The 18,993-nt window shown below is 45.9% G+C and overlaps 1 protein-coding gene across 4 annotated transcripts in view; it reads left to right on the top strand.

Moving 5' to 3' along the window:
- LOC103190581 (low-density lipoprotein receptor class A domain-containing protein 4) overlaps positions 1–18,972 on the top strand; it is a 212,702-nt gene extending 193,730 nt beyond the window's left edge. For all 4 annotated transcript variants that reach the window (XM_042331752.1, XM_042331753.1, XM_007911418.2 and 1 more), the window contains 2 exons: positions 16,470–16,523; positions 17,728–18,972. In XM_042331752.1, the coding sequence (XP_042187686.1) occupies positions 16,470–16,523; positions 17,728–18,273 (600 nt within the window). In that variant the 3' untranslated portion in view covers positions 18,274–18,972. The remainder of the gene's footprint in view (positions 1–16,469; positions 16,524–17,727) is intronic.
- The last annotated feature ends 21 nt before the right edge of the window (positions 18,973–18,993 follow it).

Raw genomic sequence — 18,993 nt, 5'->3', positions numbered from 1 at the left:
GAGTATGAGGGTAAGCTCGCCAGGAACATTAAGTCTGATTGTAAAAGTTTTTATGAATACATTAAGAGGAATAGGCTGATGAGGGTAAATGTAGGTCCACTTCAGTCAGAGACGGGAGAAGTTGTAATGGGAGATAAGGACATGGCAGAGTCCCTAAATGGGTACTTTGCATCTGTCTTCAACCTAGAAGACACAATAAGTCTACCAACAATAGGGATGCACCAAAGGGATAAGGACAGGGAGCAACTTAGGGAAATTTTCATTAGTAGAGAATTGGTGCTGGGAAACTGTTAGCACTAAAAAGTGACAAATCCCCTGGTCCGGATGGCTTGCATCCCAGGGTTTTAAAAGAGGAGCTTATGAGATAGTGGAGGCCTTGTGTCTGATCTTCCAAAATTCCTTGGATTCTGGAACAGTCCCCATGGATTGGAAGATCGCAAATGTCACACCACTATTTAAAAAAGGTGGAAAGGAAAAGATGGGGAATTATAGGCCAGTTAGTCTCACATCAGTGATAGGAAAATTTTTAGAATCATTGATTAAGGATGTGGTAGTGCGGTATTTAGGGCACAATATAATTAGGCCAAGTCAACATGGCTTTACAAAAGGGAAGTCATGTTTGACAAATCTCATAGAGTTTTTTGAGGATATTTCCAGTAAACTAGATAAGGGTGAATCAGTGGATGTGGTCTATATGGACTTTCAGAAAGCATTCGATAAGGTGCCGCATAAAAGGTTAGTCCAAAAGATAAAGGCCCATGGAATTGGGGGGAGCATATTAACGTGGATTGGAAAATGGTTAACGGGTAGGAAACAAAAAGTAGGGATAAACGGGTCCTTTTCAGATTGGCGGGATGTGACTAGTGGAGTGCCACAAGGATCAGTCCTTGGGCCTCAGCTATTTACCATCTACATCAACGATCTAGATGAGGACATCAAAGTTAATATATCTAAATTTGCGGATGACACAAAACTAGGAGGAAGTGTCAACACAGAGGACGACATTAAAAAAACGCAGCGCGACATAGAGAGGTTAGGTGATTGGGCAGGTAGGTGGCAGATGAAGTATAATGTAGGGAAGTGCAAAGTCATCCACCTGGGTAGCAAATCAGTAGAGCGGGTTATTTTTTAGAAGGAGAGAGATTGGAATGTGTTAGCGTCCAAAGGGACTTGGGTGTCCTTGTACACCAATCACAGAAAGTTATTCTGCAGGTGCAGCAGCAATTAGGAAGGCGAACGGTATGTTAGCATTCATTATGGAAGAATTAGAGTATAAGAGTAGGGAAGTCTCGCTGCAACTGCATAGGGCCCTGTGAGACCACACCTGGAATACTATGTGCAGTTTTGGTCTCCTTATTTAAGGAAGGATGTACTTGCCTTGGAGAGGGTGCAGTGTAGATGTACTAGGTTCGTACCAGAGATGAAGGGGATGAGTTACGAGGATAGGCTGACCAATTTGGGCCTATATTCTCTGGAATATAGAAGAATTAGAGGGGATCTTATAGAAACCCATAATAATAATAATAATGATAATCCTTGCATTTGATATAGCGCTTTTCACGTCAGGAGGACGTCCCAAAGCGCTTCACAGAACACACTTTAAAGTGAATTGACTGTATATTTGTGGGCGAACGCGGCAGCCAATTGCACACAGCAATGTCCCACAAACAGTCGTGGATTGAAAATGACCAATTTATTATTGTTTTGGTTTTGGAGGGATTATTATTAGGCTCTGTGTGGAGTAAGGAAACTTGCCCGAGGTTTCGCCCTCTGCCTGGAATTGAACTCAGGTCTCTCACTTGCAAAGCGAGTGCTCTAACCACTGAGCTACAGGACTCCACAAATAGGGGCATAGAATACACAAGTCAGGAAGTTATGATGAACCTTTATATAAAATACTGGTTTGGCCTCAGCGAGAGACTGGGTTCAGTTCTGGGCCCCACACTTTAGGAAGGATGTCAAGGCATTGGAGAGGGTGCAAAGGAGATTGACCAGAATGGTACCAGGAATGAGGGACCTCAGTTATCAGGAGAGGTAGAGAAGCTCGGATTATTCTCCTCGGAGCAGAGAAGGTTAAGAGGAGACTTAATAGAAGGTTTCAAAATGATGAGAGGATTCGATAGGGTGAATAAGGAGAAACTATTCCCACTGGCGGTGGGTCGGTAACCCGAGGGCACCCATTTAAAATAGCTGTTAAAAGAAACAGAGGGGAGGGGAGGAGAAATGTGTTCACACAGCGAGTTGTTGGGATCTGGAATGCATTTCCTGAAAAGCCGGTGGAAGCCGATTCCATAACAACTTTTAAGAGAGAAGCAGATAATTATTTGGGGACAAGTTTGCAGAGCTCTGGGGAGAGAGCGGGGGAGTGGGGTTGATCAGGGCTATGGGGAGTGAGTGGGGGGGGGGGAGTGGGGTTGATCAGGGCTATGGGGAGAGAGTGGGGGAGTGGGTTGATCGGGGCTATGGGGAGAGAGTGGGGGAGTGGGGTTGATCAGGGCTATGGGGAGGGAGCGGGGGAGTGGGGTTGATCAGGGCTATGGGGAGTGAGTGGGGGAGTGGGGTTGATCAGGGCTATGGGGAGAGAGTGGGGGAGTGGGGTTGATCAGGGCTATGGGGAGAGCGCGGGGGAGTGGGGTTGATTTGGAAGTCTTTTCAAAGAGCTGATGGGCCGAATGGCCTCCTTCTGTGCTGTATAATTCTATGGTTCTATGATAATGTTAAAAAAAATTGTTACTCTGTTGTCTCTTTAACTCCTGTAAAATATCTTCCTAACTTATCCTTTAATTCTTTAATCTATTTTTTGACATGTTTTTGTCAACTGGTAAGATAACTAAAAATGACTTGGATTCCTCATGCTGCTGTCAACAGTTTATTTTCTTATTGCCCGAACTTACAATATATGGCTCCAGGTACTTTGTGTCCATATGTCTTTTGTTTGGTATGTGGGAGACTAAATAATAATAATAATAATAATAATCCCTGCATTTGATATAGCGTCTTTTCACGTCTTTAAGACATCTCAGTTGCTTCACAGGATATAATATAAAGTGACTTGACTGTATATTTTTGTTGGCGAAACGTGGCAGCCAACTGCACATAGCAGTGTCCCACAAACAGTTATGGATTAAGTGGCCAAATTATTGTTGTTTATTTATTTTAAATTTTGACGGAATTATTAGCCCTGGAAAAGCGATCCGTCAATCAACAAACAGCCGGGTTCCTACTTACTGCTGGTAAACAGAAGCGAGTGGAGTAAGGAAACATTTCCCCCTGCCCAGGAACCAAGCCTAGATCCTCTCGCTTGAGAGGCGAGTGCTCTTAACTACCAAGCTAAGCTACAGGATTCCATGACTAAAATGGTGCATGTACATTTAATTTATTTACCAGCTCAAGAATAGATAACTAGTAAGTTGCTGAACCAGAAGTTATGAGGTTCTGAGCCAGGATGCCATCAAGGTGACAAGACTTGGCCTTGTGTCTGTGAGCTATTGTGGGTAAAGCCAGCTTGAGTTCTCGCTCCTGATCACTGCTGAGTGACCGAGCTCATGCAGGAAGTTCCTGGCTTGTGTATATTTGTGAGGACAGGGTTGAGCTCAGATAGGATTTCCCCCCCCCACCCCCCCCTCCCTTAAATAGTCAAATAACTGTCAACACTTGCTGCCAAGGGTCACATGTCGCAGGTAATGAGGGTCCGGCTATGAGGGTCCGCAATGAGGGTCCGCAATGAGGGCCAGGCAATGAGGGCCAGGCAATGAGGGTTTGGCAATGAGAGCCGGGCAATGAGGGTCTGGCAATGAGGATCTGGCAATGAGGATCTGGCAATGAGGGTCTGGCAATGAGGGCTGGGCAATGAGGGTCTGGCAATGAGGGCTGGGCAATGAGTGTCCGGCAATGAGGGTCCGGCAGTGAGGGCCGGGCAATGAGGGCCGGGCAATGAGGGCTTGGCAATGAGGGTCTGGCAATGAGGGCCTGGCAATGAGGGCCTGGCAATGAGTGTCCGGCAATGAGGGTCTGGCAATGAGGGTTTGGCAATGAGGGTCTGGCAATGAGGGTTTGGCACTGAGGGCCGGGCAATGAGGGTCTGATAATGAGGGTCTGATAATGAGGGGCGGGTAATGAAGGATAAGCTTTCACGTGGCCAATTGTATCCGGGTTGAGGCCAAGTTAAGGTGGGTTATTTGATGTTCAGCTTGTGTTTCTGCTCATATACCACATGGGACATGTTTGTCACTAGTTTTTCTCCCCATTGTGGAGGTCACTGTTGTTCTGATAAACAGCTGACAATAGAAGCACATAAACAGTCACCATTGGGAGCGATACTGGAGAGGGACCTGCACATGTGGAAGTGTATCTCGGAGAGTGTGGAACATCAAGAGAGGTGGATGGTAATACACAAATGTAAAGTTATAGGAACATAGGAACAGGAGGAGGCCATTCAGCCCTTCGAGCCTGTTCCGCCATTCTATAAGATCAGGCTGATCTGTACCTCAAATCCAATTTCTCACCTTTGCCCCATATCCCTTGATACCCTGACCTCATAAATATCTATCCACCTCGGTCTTGAAAATGTTAATGGATCCACAGCCTTTTCGGGGAGAGAGAGTTCCAGATTTCCCTACTATGAGGTTCTCTCTGAGACTTCTTAAGGCTGAAGAGCCCCTAGCTTGTCTGATCATTGCTCATAAATCATTGCTTTAGCAACGGGAATCATCCTCATTGCTCTCCTCCCATCTTCTTTGCCTCTTGGCCCAAGGCAGGGTATGTAGCAGTCAGCAGAATTGTATGGGTTACTTACTCTAAGTCACAGTCTGACTAGAGCACTGTTTAGCTTCACCCACAAAATATACACAGTGGGTCCACTTTACTGTAAAAATACTGTTGAGCACTTTGCGACGTTGTCCTGACATGAAAGGCGCTATATCAAAAATGAGGAGTATTCTTATTATTGCTATTATTTGAGTGTGATGTAGGAGGATCTAAACTCAACTGATTTAGCAATATAGGCTGTTTGTCTGGTGTGTTGCAGCCTCACACTGTTATGACATAGTAAGCAATAAATCAACTCAAACCCTGAGATATTTCAGCTTTCTCCTCAGCACGTTCTGCCCATTCATAACGTTCACGTTTCCTATTATTTCTTCCTAAATATAGTATAGGACTGTTTGTAGGACACTGCTGTGTACAATTGGCTGCCACGTTTCACCCATAAAATAATAATAATAATAATAATCCTTGCATTTGATATAGCGCTTTTCACGTCAGGAGGTCGTCCCAAAGCGCTTCACAGAACACACACTGTAAAGTGAATTGACTGTATATTTGTGGGCGAAACGTGGCAGCCAATAGTGCCCAACAGTGTCCCACAAACAGTCATGGATTGAAGTGACTACACTTTACAGTATATTCTGTGGAGTCCTGTGGCTCAGTGGTTAGAGCACTTGCCTCACAAGCGAGAGGCCAGGTTTGATTCCCAGCAGGGTGAAATGTTGGGCAAGTTTCCTTACTCCACACACCTCAGTTTACTCAGCAGTAAGTAGGAACTCGGTTGTTAGTGGATTGACAGATTGCTTTTCCGGGGGTAATAATTCCTTAAAAAAAATTAGTCACTTCAATCCATGACTGTTTGTGGGACGCTGTTGGGCACTATTGGCTGCCACGTTTCGCCCACAAAATATAGTCAATTCACTTTACAGTATATTCTATGAAGCGCTTTGAGACGTCTCGAAGACATGATAAGGCGCTGTATAATAATAATTCCTTGCACTTATATAGCGCCTTATCAGGTCTTCTTCAACTACTAGAGTTATTATTATCATAGTATATTGTATTTATTGTATAAAACTTCATTTGACAGTTATCAGCCCATGTGAAACTGTCTTTGGAAGATCTTTGCTGCCTCCTCTGATTCCAGTTTCCCCCCAGCTTATCAGCTGCAAATTACAAAGCCTTATTTTGGAAATGCTCCAAGTCTTGTATTTTATGTCTAATTTCATGGGGAACCGCACTCTTCAAAACATGGAAACGTATTGCACCAGCACGACCGTGACATTGACACTAACGTGGCCAGTAGGTAATGGTGTGGCCTCCAGTGGGAGAAAAGGGGTTTCACTGCCTTTTAATAATAATAATAATAATCCTTGCATTTGATACAGCGCTTTTCACGTCATTGAGATGTCTCAAAGCGCTTCACAGAATATACTGTAAAGTGAATTGACTGTATATTTGTGGGCGAAACACGGCAGCCAATTGCACACAGCAGCGTCGCACAAACAGTTGTGGATTGAAGATGACCAATTTATTATTTTTTTTTGGATTATTTTGGAACCATATTATTTATTACATGTTGTAAAAACAGCAGTGTAAGAGAGAAAGACGTTATCATTTACAAATGATTCTTCCATAAGGGTTTGTGATAAACAGAAACATGATAAGGCACTGTATAAAATGCAAGATTAATTATTATTATTGCATCTCCCCTTTCTTCTGCGCAATATTCCTAAATCAAGAGCAAGTTGGTGATCTGTTCCCAGGCTTCAACAAATGCCTCTCAACCAGGAAAGTTCACAAGATCAGCTCAACATACAGTTGCCAGTCTCTAAGGTCTTTGCAAGATTTCCTACAGAGACCTGGCACAGACTGTAAAAGTGCTGTTATTGTATTATTTACAAGCTGTGCTAGAGAGCAAAGTGATTCATTCTCTGAATAGTTTTGCTCCTTGTGGGTGAGGAGAACATTCGCTCTCTGCTTAGTTTCCTTCTACATCACCCCAGCCCTCGCCAGCCCCCACTGGCTCCCTATCACACACACTAACCCCTGTACCCCATCACCCCAGCCCTCGCCAGCCCCCACTGGCTCCCTATCACACACACTAAACCCTGTACCCCATCACCCCAGCCCTCGCCAGGCTCCCTATCACACACACTAAACCCTGTACCCCATCACCCCAGCCCTCGCCAGGCTCCCTATCACACACACCTCATCACCCCAGCCCTCGCCAGCCCCACTGGCTCCCTATCACACACACTAACCCCTGTACCCCATCACCCCGGCCCTCGCCAGCCCCCACTGGCTCCCTATCACACACTAACCTCCGTACCCCATCACCCCAGCCCTCGCCAGCCCCCACTGGCTCCCTATCACACACACTAACCCCTGTACCCCATCACCCCAGCCCTCGCCAGCCCCACTGGCTCCCTATCACACACCCTAACCCCTGTACCCCATCACCCCAGCCCTCGCCAGCCCCCACTGGCTCCCTATCACACACACTAACCCCTGTACCCCATCACCCCAGCCCTCGCCAGCCCCCACTGGCTCCCTATCACACACACTAACCCCTGTACCCCATCACCCCAGCCCTCGCCAGCCCCCACTGGCTCCCTATCACACACACTAACCCCTGTACCCCATCACCCCAGCCCTCGCCAGCCCCCACTGGCTCCCTATCACACACACTAACCCCTGTACCCCATCACCCCAGCCCTCGCCAGCCCCACTGGCTCCCTATCATGGAACATAGCGAATTGCGCACAGCAGCATCCCACAAACAGTCGTGGGTTGAAATGACCATTTATTATTTTTTTCTTGAGGGATTATTATTAGGTGTGTGGAGTAAGGAAACTTGCCCAAGGTTTCACGCTGCCAAGAATCAAACCCAGGTCTCTCGCCTCTCGCTCGCAAAGCAAGTGCTCTAACCACTGAGCTACAGGACTCCTGTAGCTTAACATTTTCGTTTGACCCTTTATCTGGATGAAGTCCGTTAAAGAGTCCGTTGTTGCTATGTTCCAAACATCATTCCACTTAATGGGAAGGTTTACAATCTGGAGTGAGAATCCTGTCTGAACTTCGCCCCCACCTTGTCCAGGGATTTTTGAGGCCATTTGCCTGGAATCGAAAATACAACTTCCGGCACTGAAGGACATCTTAATATAATAATGTAATAATCCTGGCATTTGATATTGTGCCTGATCACTTTGTTGATACATCTGAAAGTGCTTCACCTGATATACTGTAAAGTGTAGTGACTATATATTTTCCATTGAGCATCAAGGAGCCCTTCAATTTTGGTCTTTATTTCCACTTTAGATGTTAGAATGCATGTCAATTTTACACTGTGAAGTTGTGTGAATTTGCACAGTCCCTATAGCCCTGAATTTATTATTCCAACATCCTTTTTATTATTACAGACATAAAATCATTTTTCAATTTTCTGATTTTTCTCCTTAAACACACGTTGCCTGAAGGAGCTCACTTGCTGGAGTAACGTTCTACAGAGACCTCTCCAGTGGCCATCCTTCAAATGCAAACTCGCAGAGAGTTACTGTAAGCAGCGGTTTGATCATTGTGGATTTCACAATCAAAACTTAACTTGTTATCAACAACAACAACAAAATTACATTTGTGAAGCGCCTTTCACGTCCGGAGGACGTCCCAAGGGGCTGGATTTACAGAGTTATGGACCCGAGTTGGGGGTCAGGTTCGGGGAGGGTGGAGGGCAGGGGGGGGATAATAATAATAATAATCCTTGCATTTGATATAGTGCTTTTCACGTCGGGAGGACGTCCCAAAGTGCTTCACAGAACACACTAAAGTGAATTGACTGTATATTTGTGGGCGAACGCGGCAGCCAATTGCGCACAGCAATGTCCCACAAACAGTCGTAGATTGAAAATGACCAATTTATTATTGTTTTTGGTTTTGGAGGATTATTATTAGGCTCTGTGTGGAGTAAGGAAACTTGCCCGAGGTTTCGCCCTCTGCCTGGAATTGAACTCAGGTCTCTCGCTTGCAAAGCGAGTGCTCTAACCACTGAGCTACAGGACTCCACGCAGGGAAGCAGGGAGATCGAAAGCACAGTCGAAGAGGAAGTTCTTGAGATGTGTCTTGAAGGAGGCGAGGGAGGGGGTGAGGGAGGGGGTGAGGCGGAGGGACTGTGGGATGGAGTTCCAGAGGGTGTGGGCAGAGTGGCTGAAGGCTCGCCCACCAATGGTGGGGTGAGCGAGATAGGGGATGTGAAGCAGGCCGGAGCCCACTGAGCGGAGGGAGTGAGCAGGATGGTAGGGGGTTAGGAGGTGGTAAGAGGTCGGGGAAAGCAAGGCCATGGAGGGCTTTGAAGGTGAGGACCAGGATCTTGAACTGTACCCTCTGTGTGATGGGAAGCCAGTGGAGTCGGGTGAGGATGGGGGTGATAGGGTCATAGAGTTTGGTGCGGGAGAGGACATTGGCTGCAGAGTTCTGGATGATCTGCAGTCTGTGGAGGGAGGAGTTGGGGGCCGACAAGCAGTGAGTTTGCATAGTCGAGCCTCGATGTAATGAAAGCGTGTGTGAGGGTTTTGGTGGACTCTCCACAGTTATGCCGAGGTTCTGTCTGCCTGTTCAGATGGATGTTGAAAGTCTCCGTGATATTCTTTGAGAAGTGAGTTTCTTCCAGTGTCCTACATAACAACCTTCCAGATAAATTAGCCTTTGACCTCATGGCTGTTTGTGGGATTTTAGCTGTGTGCAAAATGACTGCAATGCAGTGTTACGAGATGTTTTGATGTTGGTAGAGACTTCCTCTTCTAGTAAGTGGAGTCCTGTAGCTCAGTGGTTAGAGCACTCGCTTTGCAAGTGAGAGACCTGAGTTCAATTCCAGGCAGAGGGCCAAACCTTGGGCAAGTTTCCTTACTCCACACAGAGCCTAATAATAATCCCTCCAAAACCAAAAACAATAATAAATTGGTCATTTTCAATCTACGACTGTTTGTGGGACATTGCTGTGCGCAATTGGCTGCCGCGTTCGCCCACAAATATACAGTCAATTCACTTTACAGTGTGTTCTGTGAAGCGCTTTGGGACGTCCTCCCGACGTGAAAAGCGCTATATCAAATGCAAGGATTATTAAGTGTCCCTGAACAGTAGTTCCCACACAACCCTCGAGCCCATGTCCTCTCCTGTACCAGCTCTCCCCCCCCCCCCCCCCGGTCAGCTCCACTGGCTCCCCAGCCCCAGAGATCTTCACTGTCCCTTCACAGCCTTGCCTCACCCTCCCTCAGCCCTCCTACACTCCTCCCTCAGCCCTCCTACACTCCTCCCTCAGCCCCTCCTACACTCCTCCCTCAGCCCCTCCTACACTCCTCCCTCAGCCCCTCCTACACTCCTCCCTCAGCTCCTCCTACACTCCTCCCTCAGCCCCTCCTACACGCCTCCCTCAGCCCCTCCTACACTCCTCCCTCAGCCCCTCTACACTCCTCCCTCAGCCCCTCCTACACGCCTCCCTCAGCCCCTCCTACACGCCTCCCTCAGCCCCTCCTACACGCCTCCCTCAGCCCCTCCTACACGCCTCCCTCAGCCCCTCCTACACTCCTCCCTCAGCCCCTCCTACACGCCTCCCTCAGCCCCTCCTACACGCCTCCCTCAGCCCCTCCTACACGCCTCCCTCAGCCCCTCCTACACTCCTCCCTCAGCCCCTCCTACACTCCTCCCTCAGCCCCTCCTACACTCCTCCCTCAGCCCCTCCTACACGCCTCCCTCAGCCCCTCCTACACTCCTCCCTCAGCCCCTCCTACACTCCTCCCTCAGCCCCTCCTACACTCCTCCATCAGCCCCTCCTACACGCCTCCCTCAGCCCCTCCTACACTCCTCCCTCAGCCCCTCCTACACTCCTCCCTCAGCCCCTCCTACACTCCTCCCTCAGCCCCTCCTACACTCCTCCCTCAGCCCCTCCTACACTCCTCCCTCAGCCCCTCCTACACTCCTCCCTCAGCCCCTCCTACACTCCTCCCTCAGCCCCGCCACACCACCAGGGGGTGACCTTTTCACCCATATGCTGCCCCACTGTGTGGAACTCCATCCCAGAGTTCCTCCACCTCCCTCCCTCCCTCCCTCCCCACATTCAGATCCTGTCTCCATTCATCTTTTGGACGTGCTTTTGGTCATTTCCTCTCCTGCCCCTCTGCCCTCCCTCTCCACAGCTTCTACCCCACCTCGCACCACCCTCTCCCCATTCTCTCCACCCCCCCACCTCCTCACCCACCCTCTCCCCTTCCTCTCCCTCTGCCCACCTCCTCTCCCCACCCACCCTCTCCCTTTCCTCTCCCTCTGCCCACCCTCTCCGCCCCCTTTCTCAGCTCAGGTGCCCACGTAGCATTGCGAAGTGCTTAGAGGCACAACTCCTCCGTACAATATTTTACATTGTATAATACCTTTCACGTACATATGTAAATTATATTATGATGATAATAATCCTTGCAATTGATATCATCACGTCATTGAGATGTCTCAAAGCGCTTCACAGGATATACTCTAAAGTGAAGTGACTGTGTGTTCTGTGGGAGAAACGCTGATTGTATTTGCTTCCAGGCAGCACCAGGCCACTAGTTTTACAGTGATTGGTAGTTTTACAGGGGAGGAGTTCACATCTTCCAGACGTCTCAAAGCGCTTCACAGATTAGGTTGGCCGACAATTCAAGAAACAAACCGCACACGGATTCCCATGTCGTCTTGATTGAAATTGTTGGAATTGGCAGCAGTTTATGGAGGAAAGTGACAGCGATGGGACAATCACAATCACAATGCAGGGCAGCGTCTCAGACCAATAACGACCGGTTCTGGAGTTTCTCAAAATAAAAACAAGTGTGAATCTGTTTCTCTGCTGGTATATTAGTGTCAGTGGTTTCTCTGCTGGTATATTAGTGTTAGTGGTTTCCCTGCTGGTATATTAGTGTTAGTGGTTTCCCTGCTGGTATATTAGTGTTAGTGGTTTCCCTGCTGGTATATTAGTGTTAGTGGTTTCCCTGCTGGTATATTAGTGTTAGTGGTTTCCCTGCTGGTATATTAGTGTCAGTGGTTTCCCTGCTGGTATATTAGTGTCAGTGGTTTCCCTGCTGGTATATTAGTGTCAGTGGTTTCCCTGCTGGTATATTAGTGTCAGTGGTTTCTCTGCTGGTATATTAGTGTTAGTGGTTCCCTGCTGGTATATTAGTGTTAGTGGTTTCTCTGCTGGTATATTAGTGTCAGTGGTTTCCCTGCTGGTATATTAGTGTCAGTGGTTTCCCTGCTGGTATATTAGTGTCAGTGGTTTCTCTGCTGGTATATTAGTGTTAGTGGTTTCCCTGCTGGTATATTAGTGTTAGTGGTTTCCCTGCTGGTATATTACTCCATAGATGCTGCGTGACCTGCTGAGTGTTCCCTGAGACTTCTGTTTTTGTGACTAAGAGTGCCCCAGCTGTCAAACTAACATTTTATTTTAACCTACAACATCTTACTGTGAAAATCATAATAAAATATAATTTTAAAAATAATAATAATTTGTTCATTCAACCTATGACTGTTTGTGAACGCTGCTGTGCGTAATTGGTTGCCGTGTTTTGCGCACAAAATATACAGTCACTCAACTTTGCAGTATATTCTGTGAGGTGCTTTGAGACATTTCAATTGTGTAATAAGGCGCTGTATCAAATGCAAAGATTATTATTAATCACAAACTTAAGTTACTAATTCAATTGTTCTCCAAATGGCCTGAGACCCGAGTAAAGCTTTTTAATAAATCCCTCAGGCACTTTAGGTACTTTCCACTTTGAGAGAGTAATTCCTTTCCCCTCGTCCTTCAAATCAGGACCAGAGGGAAAACTTCTCAGCAATTCAGACAATCAATTCTTCAAACTCATCATTTGACCGGAATGGACCTGTTAACAACAGCCACGAGTATACCAGTGACTTTAGGACAAGATTCGAATCTATTATGGTCACGTCTTAATCTTAGCATCAATCTCTTTCCTGCATCGTGTGGAGTCCTCCGTGTGGATGTGGATCTCTTTCCTACATCGTGTGGATGTAGCGCTTTTCACGTCGGGAGGACGTCCCAAACCGCTTCACAGAACACACTGTAAAGTGAATTGACTGTATATCTGTGGGCGAACGCGGCAGCCAATTGCGCACAGCAATGTCCCACAAACAGTCGTAGATTGAAAATGACCAATTTATTATTGTTTTTGGTTTTGGAGGATTATTATTAGGCTCTGTGTGGAGTAAGGAAACTTGCCCAAGGTTTCGCCCTCTGCCTGGAATTGAACTCAGGTCTCTCACTTGCAAAGCGAGTGCTCTAACCACTGAGCTACAGGACTCCAAAGTACGGTTGTTGAATGTTCAGCCCCCCCCACCACCTCCCCCATTGCCAATGCCCTTAGCATTAGCTCAGTGACCTGCATCACCCGACCTGTTTCAGTAATCAGTCACTTTTGCCCAATCAATTGAGTGACCGGATTAGTGAGATTCTACTGTATTCTACTGATGCAAATAAATGTCTGGAGAACCTTCACAAGATGATTGGTTGATTAGAATTCAAATGTAAGTTGTTATCAAAGCAAACGTGAAACTAATGTGCAGGTAACATCCCATAAACACGTGAAATTAAACTTTGATCTTTGTAAGTTCCTGGAAGCGCTCCAGGACGCTCCCCGCTTGATGGGCGCTATATAATTGCAAGTTGTTTTGTTGGAAGGCCCTTCCTTTAACAGCTCGTACTGACCAACTGACGTGAGCTTTACTGTGCTTTATGACTATAATGAGCTTTACTGGGCCCACATTTCCTATCATGGTGGAGAGAAGCAGCTTGTAAACCAGAGGCTGATGCTGAGCTCGAGCAGTGACCTCAGAAGGAAGCACTTTTCTATAAGCCCAGTCAGTGTCTCCAGGGGACTGGAGGAATTCCTTCTCCAGACTGACTCCATTTCCTCACAACACAGCTTTGTAACTGCTGCTCAAAGTGACGCAGGGCCTCAGACACCATGTTTGAGAAGCCTCCTGTTTGGCCTCTGGATTAATGTGATTGACTACTGGTGCTCAATTCACAAGATACCGCAAACCCTGAGGTTGTGACTCGTCTCTGAATGTTGTTGCACGTTAGCTCACTTAGGCAGTACTAATGATGAGGCCCTTTGGCTCTGTTGGCATCAATACTTACGGTCTTTGCTTCTCTGCTTGTCAGCACACTGGCTGATAAAGGCAGACTGCAGATTAGGCCTGAAACAGGCAATGCTTCTGCACAATATTATGAAGGTGAGAGTAGAATAGAAAATACACCACAGACAAGTTCATTTTAAAAAGGGTTGAGAGAAATACCCGAGTGCAATATTCAGGGAAAATTGTTGAAAAACTTTTGAGAGAGATTATGAGTGGAGCATATTGATTGGTTAGAGCACTCGCCTCGCAAGTGAGAGGACCGGGTTCAATTCCAGGGTAGGGTGAAATCTTAAGCAAGTTTCCTTACTCCAAACACCTCTGTTTACCTAGCCTTAAGTAGGAACCCAGGTGTTCACTTTCTGGGGGTAATAATCCCTTTAATAAATAAATTAATTAAAAATAATTTGGTCACTCAATCCACGGCTGTTTGTAGGACACTGCTGTGCGCAATTGGCTGCCACGTTTTGCCCACAAAATACGCAGTCACTACACTTTACAGTATATTCTGTGAAGTGGTTTGAGACGTTTCAACGATGTGATAAGGCGCTATATCAAATGTAAGGATTATTATTATTATTGTTGTCATTATATTATTATTGATGATGTTATTAATATTATTATGGAGCAACCACTTGGGAAAGCCTCAGTTCATGAAAAGGAAATTAAGTTGACTTTTTATATTTTGACAATTTCACACGAGTGAAAGGATCTGAGGTCACATGTGGTACTGGATTAGGAAACCAGGGGAATGTTTCATGCTGTAAAGAGGTTAGAACAAAGCTATTGTGGGGTTTCTTTTGTTAGTTTTACTACTTTTGCTATTTGTAAATGAGCATCTTGTGGCATTGGCTGCTGCGTTTCGCCCACAAAATATACAGTCTACAGTATACACTTTACAGTATAAACAAAACACAAAATACTGCAGAGGCTGGAAATATGAAACAAAAACAAAGTCACTGAGAACACTCAGCAGGTCAGGCAGCATCTATAGAGAAAGAAAGTGAGTCAACGTTTCGGGTCCACGACCCTTTGTCAGATTAGCCCATCATCCCCTGTCCTCTACCCCATTTTCTCCTTTGTCTTCCTCCCCCGTCTCTGTTAACCCTTAAAAGCCTCTCCCTCCCAACATACCCCAGTTCTGATGAAGGGTCGTGGACCTGAAACACTTTCCTCTCTCCATAGATGCTGCCTGACCTGCTGAGTGTTCCCAGCGACTTCTGTTTTTGTTTCACTTTACAGTATATTCTGTGAAGCGCTTTGAGACATCTCAAAGACATGATAAGGGGCTTTATCAAATGCAAAGATTATTATTATTATCCCACAAAAGACACAATCACTCCACTTTACACTTAACCCTGCGAAGCCCTTTGTGTCAAACACAGACTGACCGGGATGGACTCTGGACAGAGATTGGAATCTGTCCCTTTTGCTCAGTTTAAGACCCGATGAGCAGAGCTTCTTGAGACTACAGTCTGCAGGACTCCCAGTGCCTGACCCTGGGTGTCCCAAGAGACTCAGGATCCCAGATCAAATCGGCAATGATGTGATGTGCTGTCTCCCTCAGCTACAGAAACCTCACAGCAACCACTCAAGTTGTATCTTTCACACTTAAGTTCTCCAGCGCATCACATGATTCTGCTGCACACAAGGCAGATGGACATTACTCTAACTGCTGCCTCCAGATACCTTAGTGGCTAACAAGGCTGCACAGTCTGCACTTAGGGTCTAATCAAGTCTCATGTGGTGCAAATTCTGTCAGACACAGAGGAAATAGCTGGAAAATTACAATATTAATCCAAGGGGGGAATAGAAATACAAGCTCTGGAATATGCTCATACATACTGTAGAACAGAAGGCCATTCAGTCACTGTGTTCACTCCAGCTCAGACCATTATATACCTACCACGTCCCTCCTCCTTACTATTACCCTCGTATATGTGTGTGCACAGCAGCATCCCACACACAGCTGTGGATTGAGTGACCAAATTGAATTGATCATATTTTATTGAATATTGAAATTAAATTCATACTGTTTTTATATCAATATCAAAAATACAAAACTTTGAATGTGAGAAAATTCTTACAATTAGAATAATCAGAACTCAGGTTTATTATAAAATCCTCATCAAACACTGAAGATTTGGGCATTTACAAGCGTATGATGTAAGTACCACCGAAATAGTAAATCAAGAGCCATTTCACATCGTTTTAGGTGAATTCAGCAAGTGGTAAAGAATCGTCTTACTGACAGGAAACAGTCTGCTGTAACCTGGCGAGGCCAAGCCAAGGAGCCGCCTGCTCTGATTTCCTGTTTAACATCGAACAAAATTGCTGCTGCGTCAGCGTGTCTCATGTTGCACTTGAGACGATGTCTGGGTTTGTCACATGAACGGCTCACAGCTCGGCTGCCATCGTCTGGTCATCAATGACAGGCCAAACCTGGGCAGACTTTTCTTTTTTTGGGTGTTGTGGACGTTGCTTTTCACTTTGTCTCGACACGTTATCTAATGTTTTCTTCTTTTTAATAGGAAGGGTGTCTATGTCCGTCAGAAAGCACAGTGTCTCGCCACTGCCCTGCAGAGGTATGTTAACTAGAAGCATGTAATAGGATATCACTGAATATGTTCATATAGATATCACAGCACCACACCAGGAGATTGTTCTGTAATTACATGCTTTATATTTCCATAAATATCTTCCCAAAAGCATTCCTTTATGAAAAGGCCCAAATGTTTATTGCACAACAGTTTTGAGTCCTTTGGAAATCCAATTGCACTTTGCTTAAAAATGGCTAAACAGTATTTAAGTTTTTAATGGTAATGTTTAGCCTCTATACATGCAACCTAAAACATTCAAGAAATGTTTGCCTAATTACATTTCTGTGATTTTTGGGGGGTAATTATCTCTTCCAAAAATAATAATAATAATACAAAATGACATTTGTACAGTGCCTTTCCTGTCGGGCGCTGGGCAGTCAGTGATTTGGACCAGAGCTGGGGGGTGGGGCTGGTGGAGGGCAAGGGATGTAGGAGGGTGGCCGAAGGCACAGTCAAAGTAGAGGGTCTTGAGTCCGGCCTTGAAGGAGGCGAGCGAGGGGGCGAGGTGAAGGGATTGTGGGATGGCGTTCCAGAGTGTGGGGGCAGAGAGGCTGAAAGCCCGGCCACCGATGGTAGAGAGGGTCGGGTGGGAGACATGGAGCAGACCAGAGCCCGCTTAGTGGAGACAGTGGACAGGTTGATAGGGGGTCAGCAGGTCAGAGGTAGGGAGGTGCAAAGCCTTGGAAGGCCTCAATAAATTGGTAACTCAATCCACATAAGCTGTCAGGTAATTTTCATGTACTATAAAACCAACTTTTTATTTTAACTTATAACACGATTTTACTGTGAAAATCATCACAAAAATTAATTTAAAAAGACAAAGTCATAATCATTTGGTCACTCAATCCACGACTGTTTGTCATTGCTGTGGATAATTGGCAGCTGCGTTTCGTCCGCAAAATATACAATTAATTCACTTTACAGTATATTCTATGAAGCGCTTTGAGAAGTCTCAATAACTTGATAAGGCGCTGTATCAAATGCAAGGATTATTATTATTATATGTTGCTAAAAATTATTGACTATTGTTAAATGGCAGATACGAACCGTGCATCTATTGCTGTATTGGATATAATAATCAATAATAAACCTATATTTTACTATATTATAATATACAATGTTTTACTATATTATAATAATTTATTACCTCAGTGCAGCTTCCACCATAAGGTGTTTCCTGTCTCCTCAGTTGATGTATTCTCCGAGATCGAGGGACAGGTTTTCGGCCTCACCGTTCATGCAGAGGGACCGCTTCAGCCACTTCCAGCCCACGTACCCCTACTTACACCATGAGATCGATTTCCCCCCCACCATCTCACTGTGGGATGGCGAGGAGCCGCCCCCCTATCAGGGGCTGTGTACTCTGCAGCTTAGAGACCCGGAGCAGCAGATGGAACTGAACCGGGAGTCAGTTCGGGCTCCACCCAACAGAACCATCTTTGACAGTGATTTGATAGACATGTCAGTGTACAACGGGGGTCCTTGCCCGCCCAGCAACAACTCGGGCATCAGTGCCACCAACTCCAGCAGTAACGGGCTGATGGAGGGCCCACCCCCCACATACAGCGAGGTGATGGGGCGCTATCCAGGCTCAGCCTTCTTCCAGCACCAGCACCAGCACAGCACGGCTCCCTCTGCACACGAGGAAAATAGACACCATTGTCAGCAGAACAATGCAGATTGTACAGTTGTCCCATTCAAAGGGAAGGAAACGCACACAGAAAAAATCATTTGACAGTCGGCACAGACTCCTGAATTGAGGCAGAGGACGGCCAGACTGGGCCAAGCATCCTGGCACAAGGTTAATCAGTGGGAACTGCAACCGTTTGAGTAAAACCAAAACAAGTCTGTCTGTCTGTCTCTGAGGGAAACAAACACATGATACATTGATTCTAACAACACAACTTCCACTTAGTAAATTAGAGCATTTGGTAAACAGTTGTTTTTTTTGTATCCGGATTATTTAATTTTGAAGAAACAAGCACAGACTTTCTGCCTTGGCCGGAGGGTGTTTTTCGTGATGACAGAATTGCCAACAATAGAAGCTGAAGGTATTTTAGGAGCAATTGTACATCACTGGACAGTTTTTTTTTGTAACATTTTACAAACAAACTTAAGAGAATTGAAATTCCTTTTCAAGTGCTAAGACAAAAACGTTGGAGGGAAAAAAAATGCAATGGTTTAAATGTGTTTGTGAAAAATTGAAATGTTGCACTATTTTCTTGTTTGATAAAAAAAATGGGGAGTTGTTTTATGTGAAAAAATATCTATTGTCATTGTCTTCATATTGACGGAACTGAGTGGAATCACAAGGTGTAGAACTTTCCCAATTCTGACGTGTGGAGGTTCTCCTTGATTTCTGGATCCAGCCCATTGCCTCCCACCATACAGGAAATGGAAAATTATAGAGTCCTGTAGCTCAGCTGTTAGAGGCTTTGCCTCGCAAGTGAGAGGT

The sequence above is a fragment of the Callorhinchus milii genome, unplaced genomic scaffold, assembly GCF_018977255.1.
Source record: "Callorhinchus milii isolate IMCB2004 unplaced genomic scaffold, IMCB_Cmil_1.0 Scaffold2, whole genome shotgun sequence".
Classification (NCBI taxonomy): Eukaryota; Metazoa; Chordata; class Chondrichthyes; order Chimaeriformes; family Callorhinchidae; genus Callorhinchus; species Callorhinchus milii.
The sequence above is the reverse complement of the archived record's forward strand: the minus strand, read 5'-3'. Positions and strand labels throughout refer to the sequence as shown.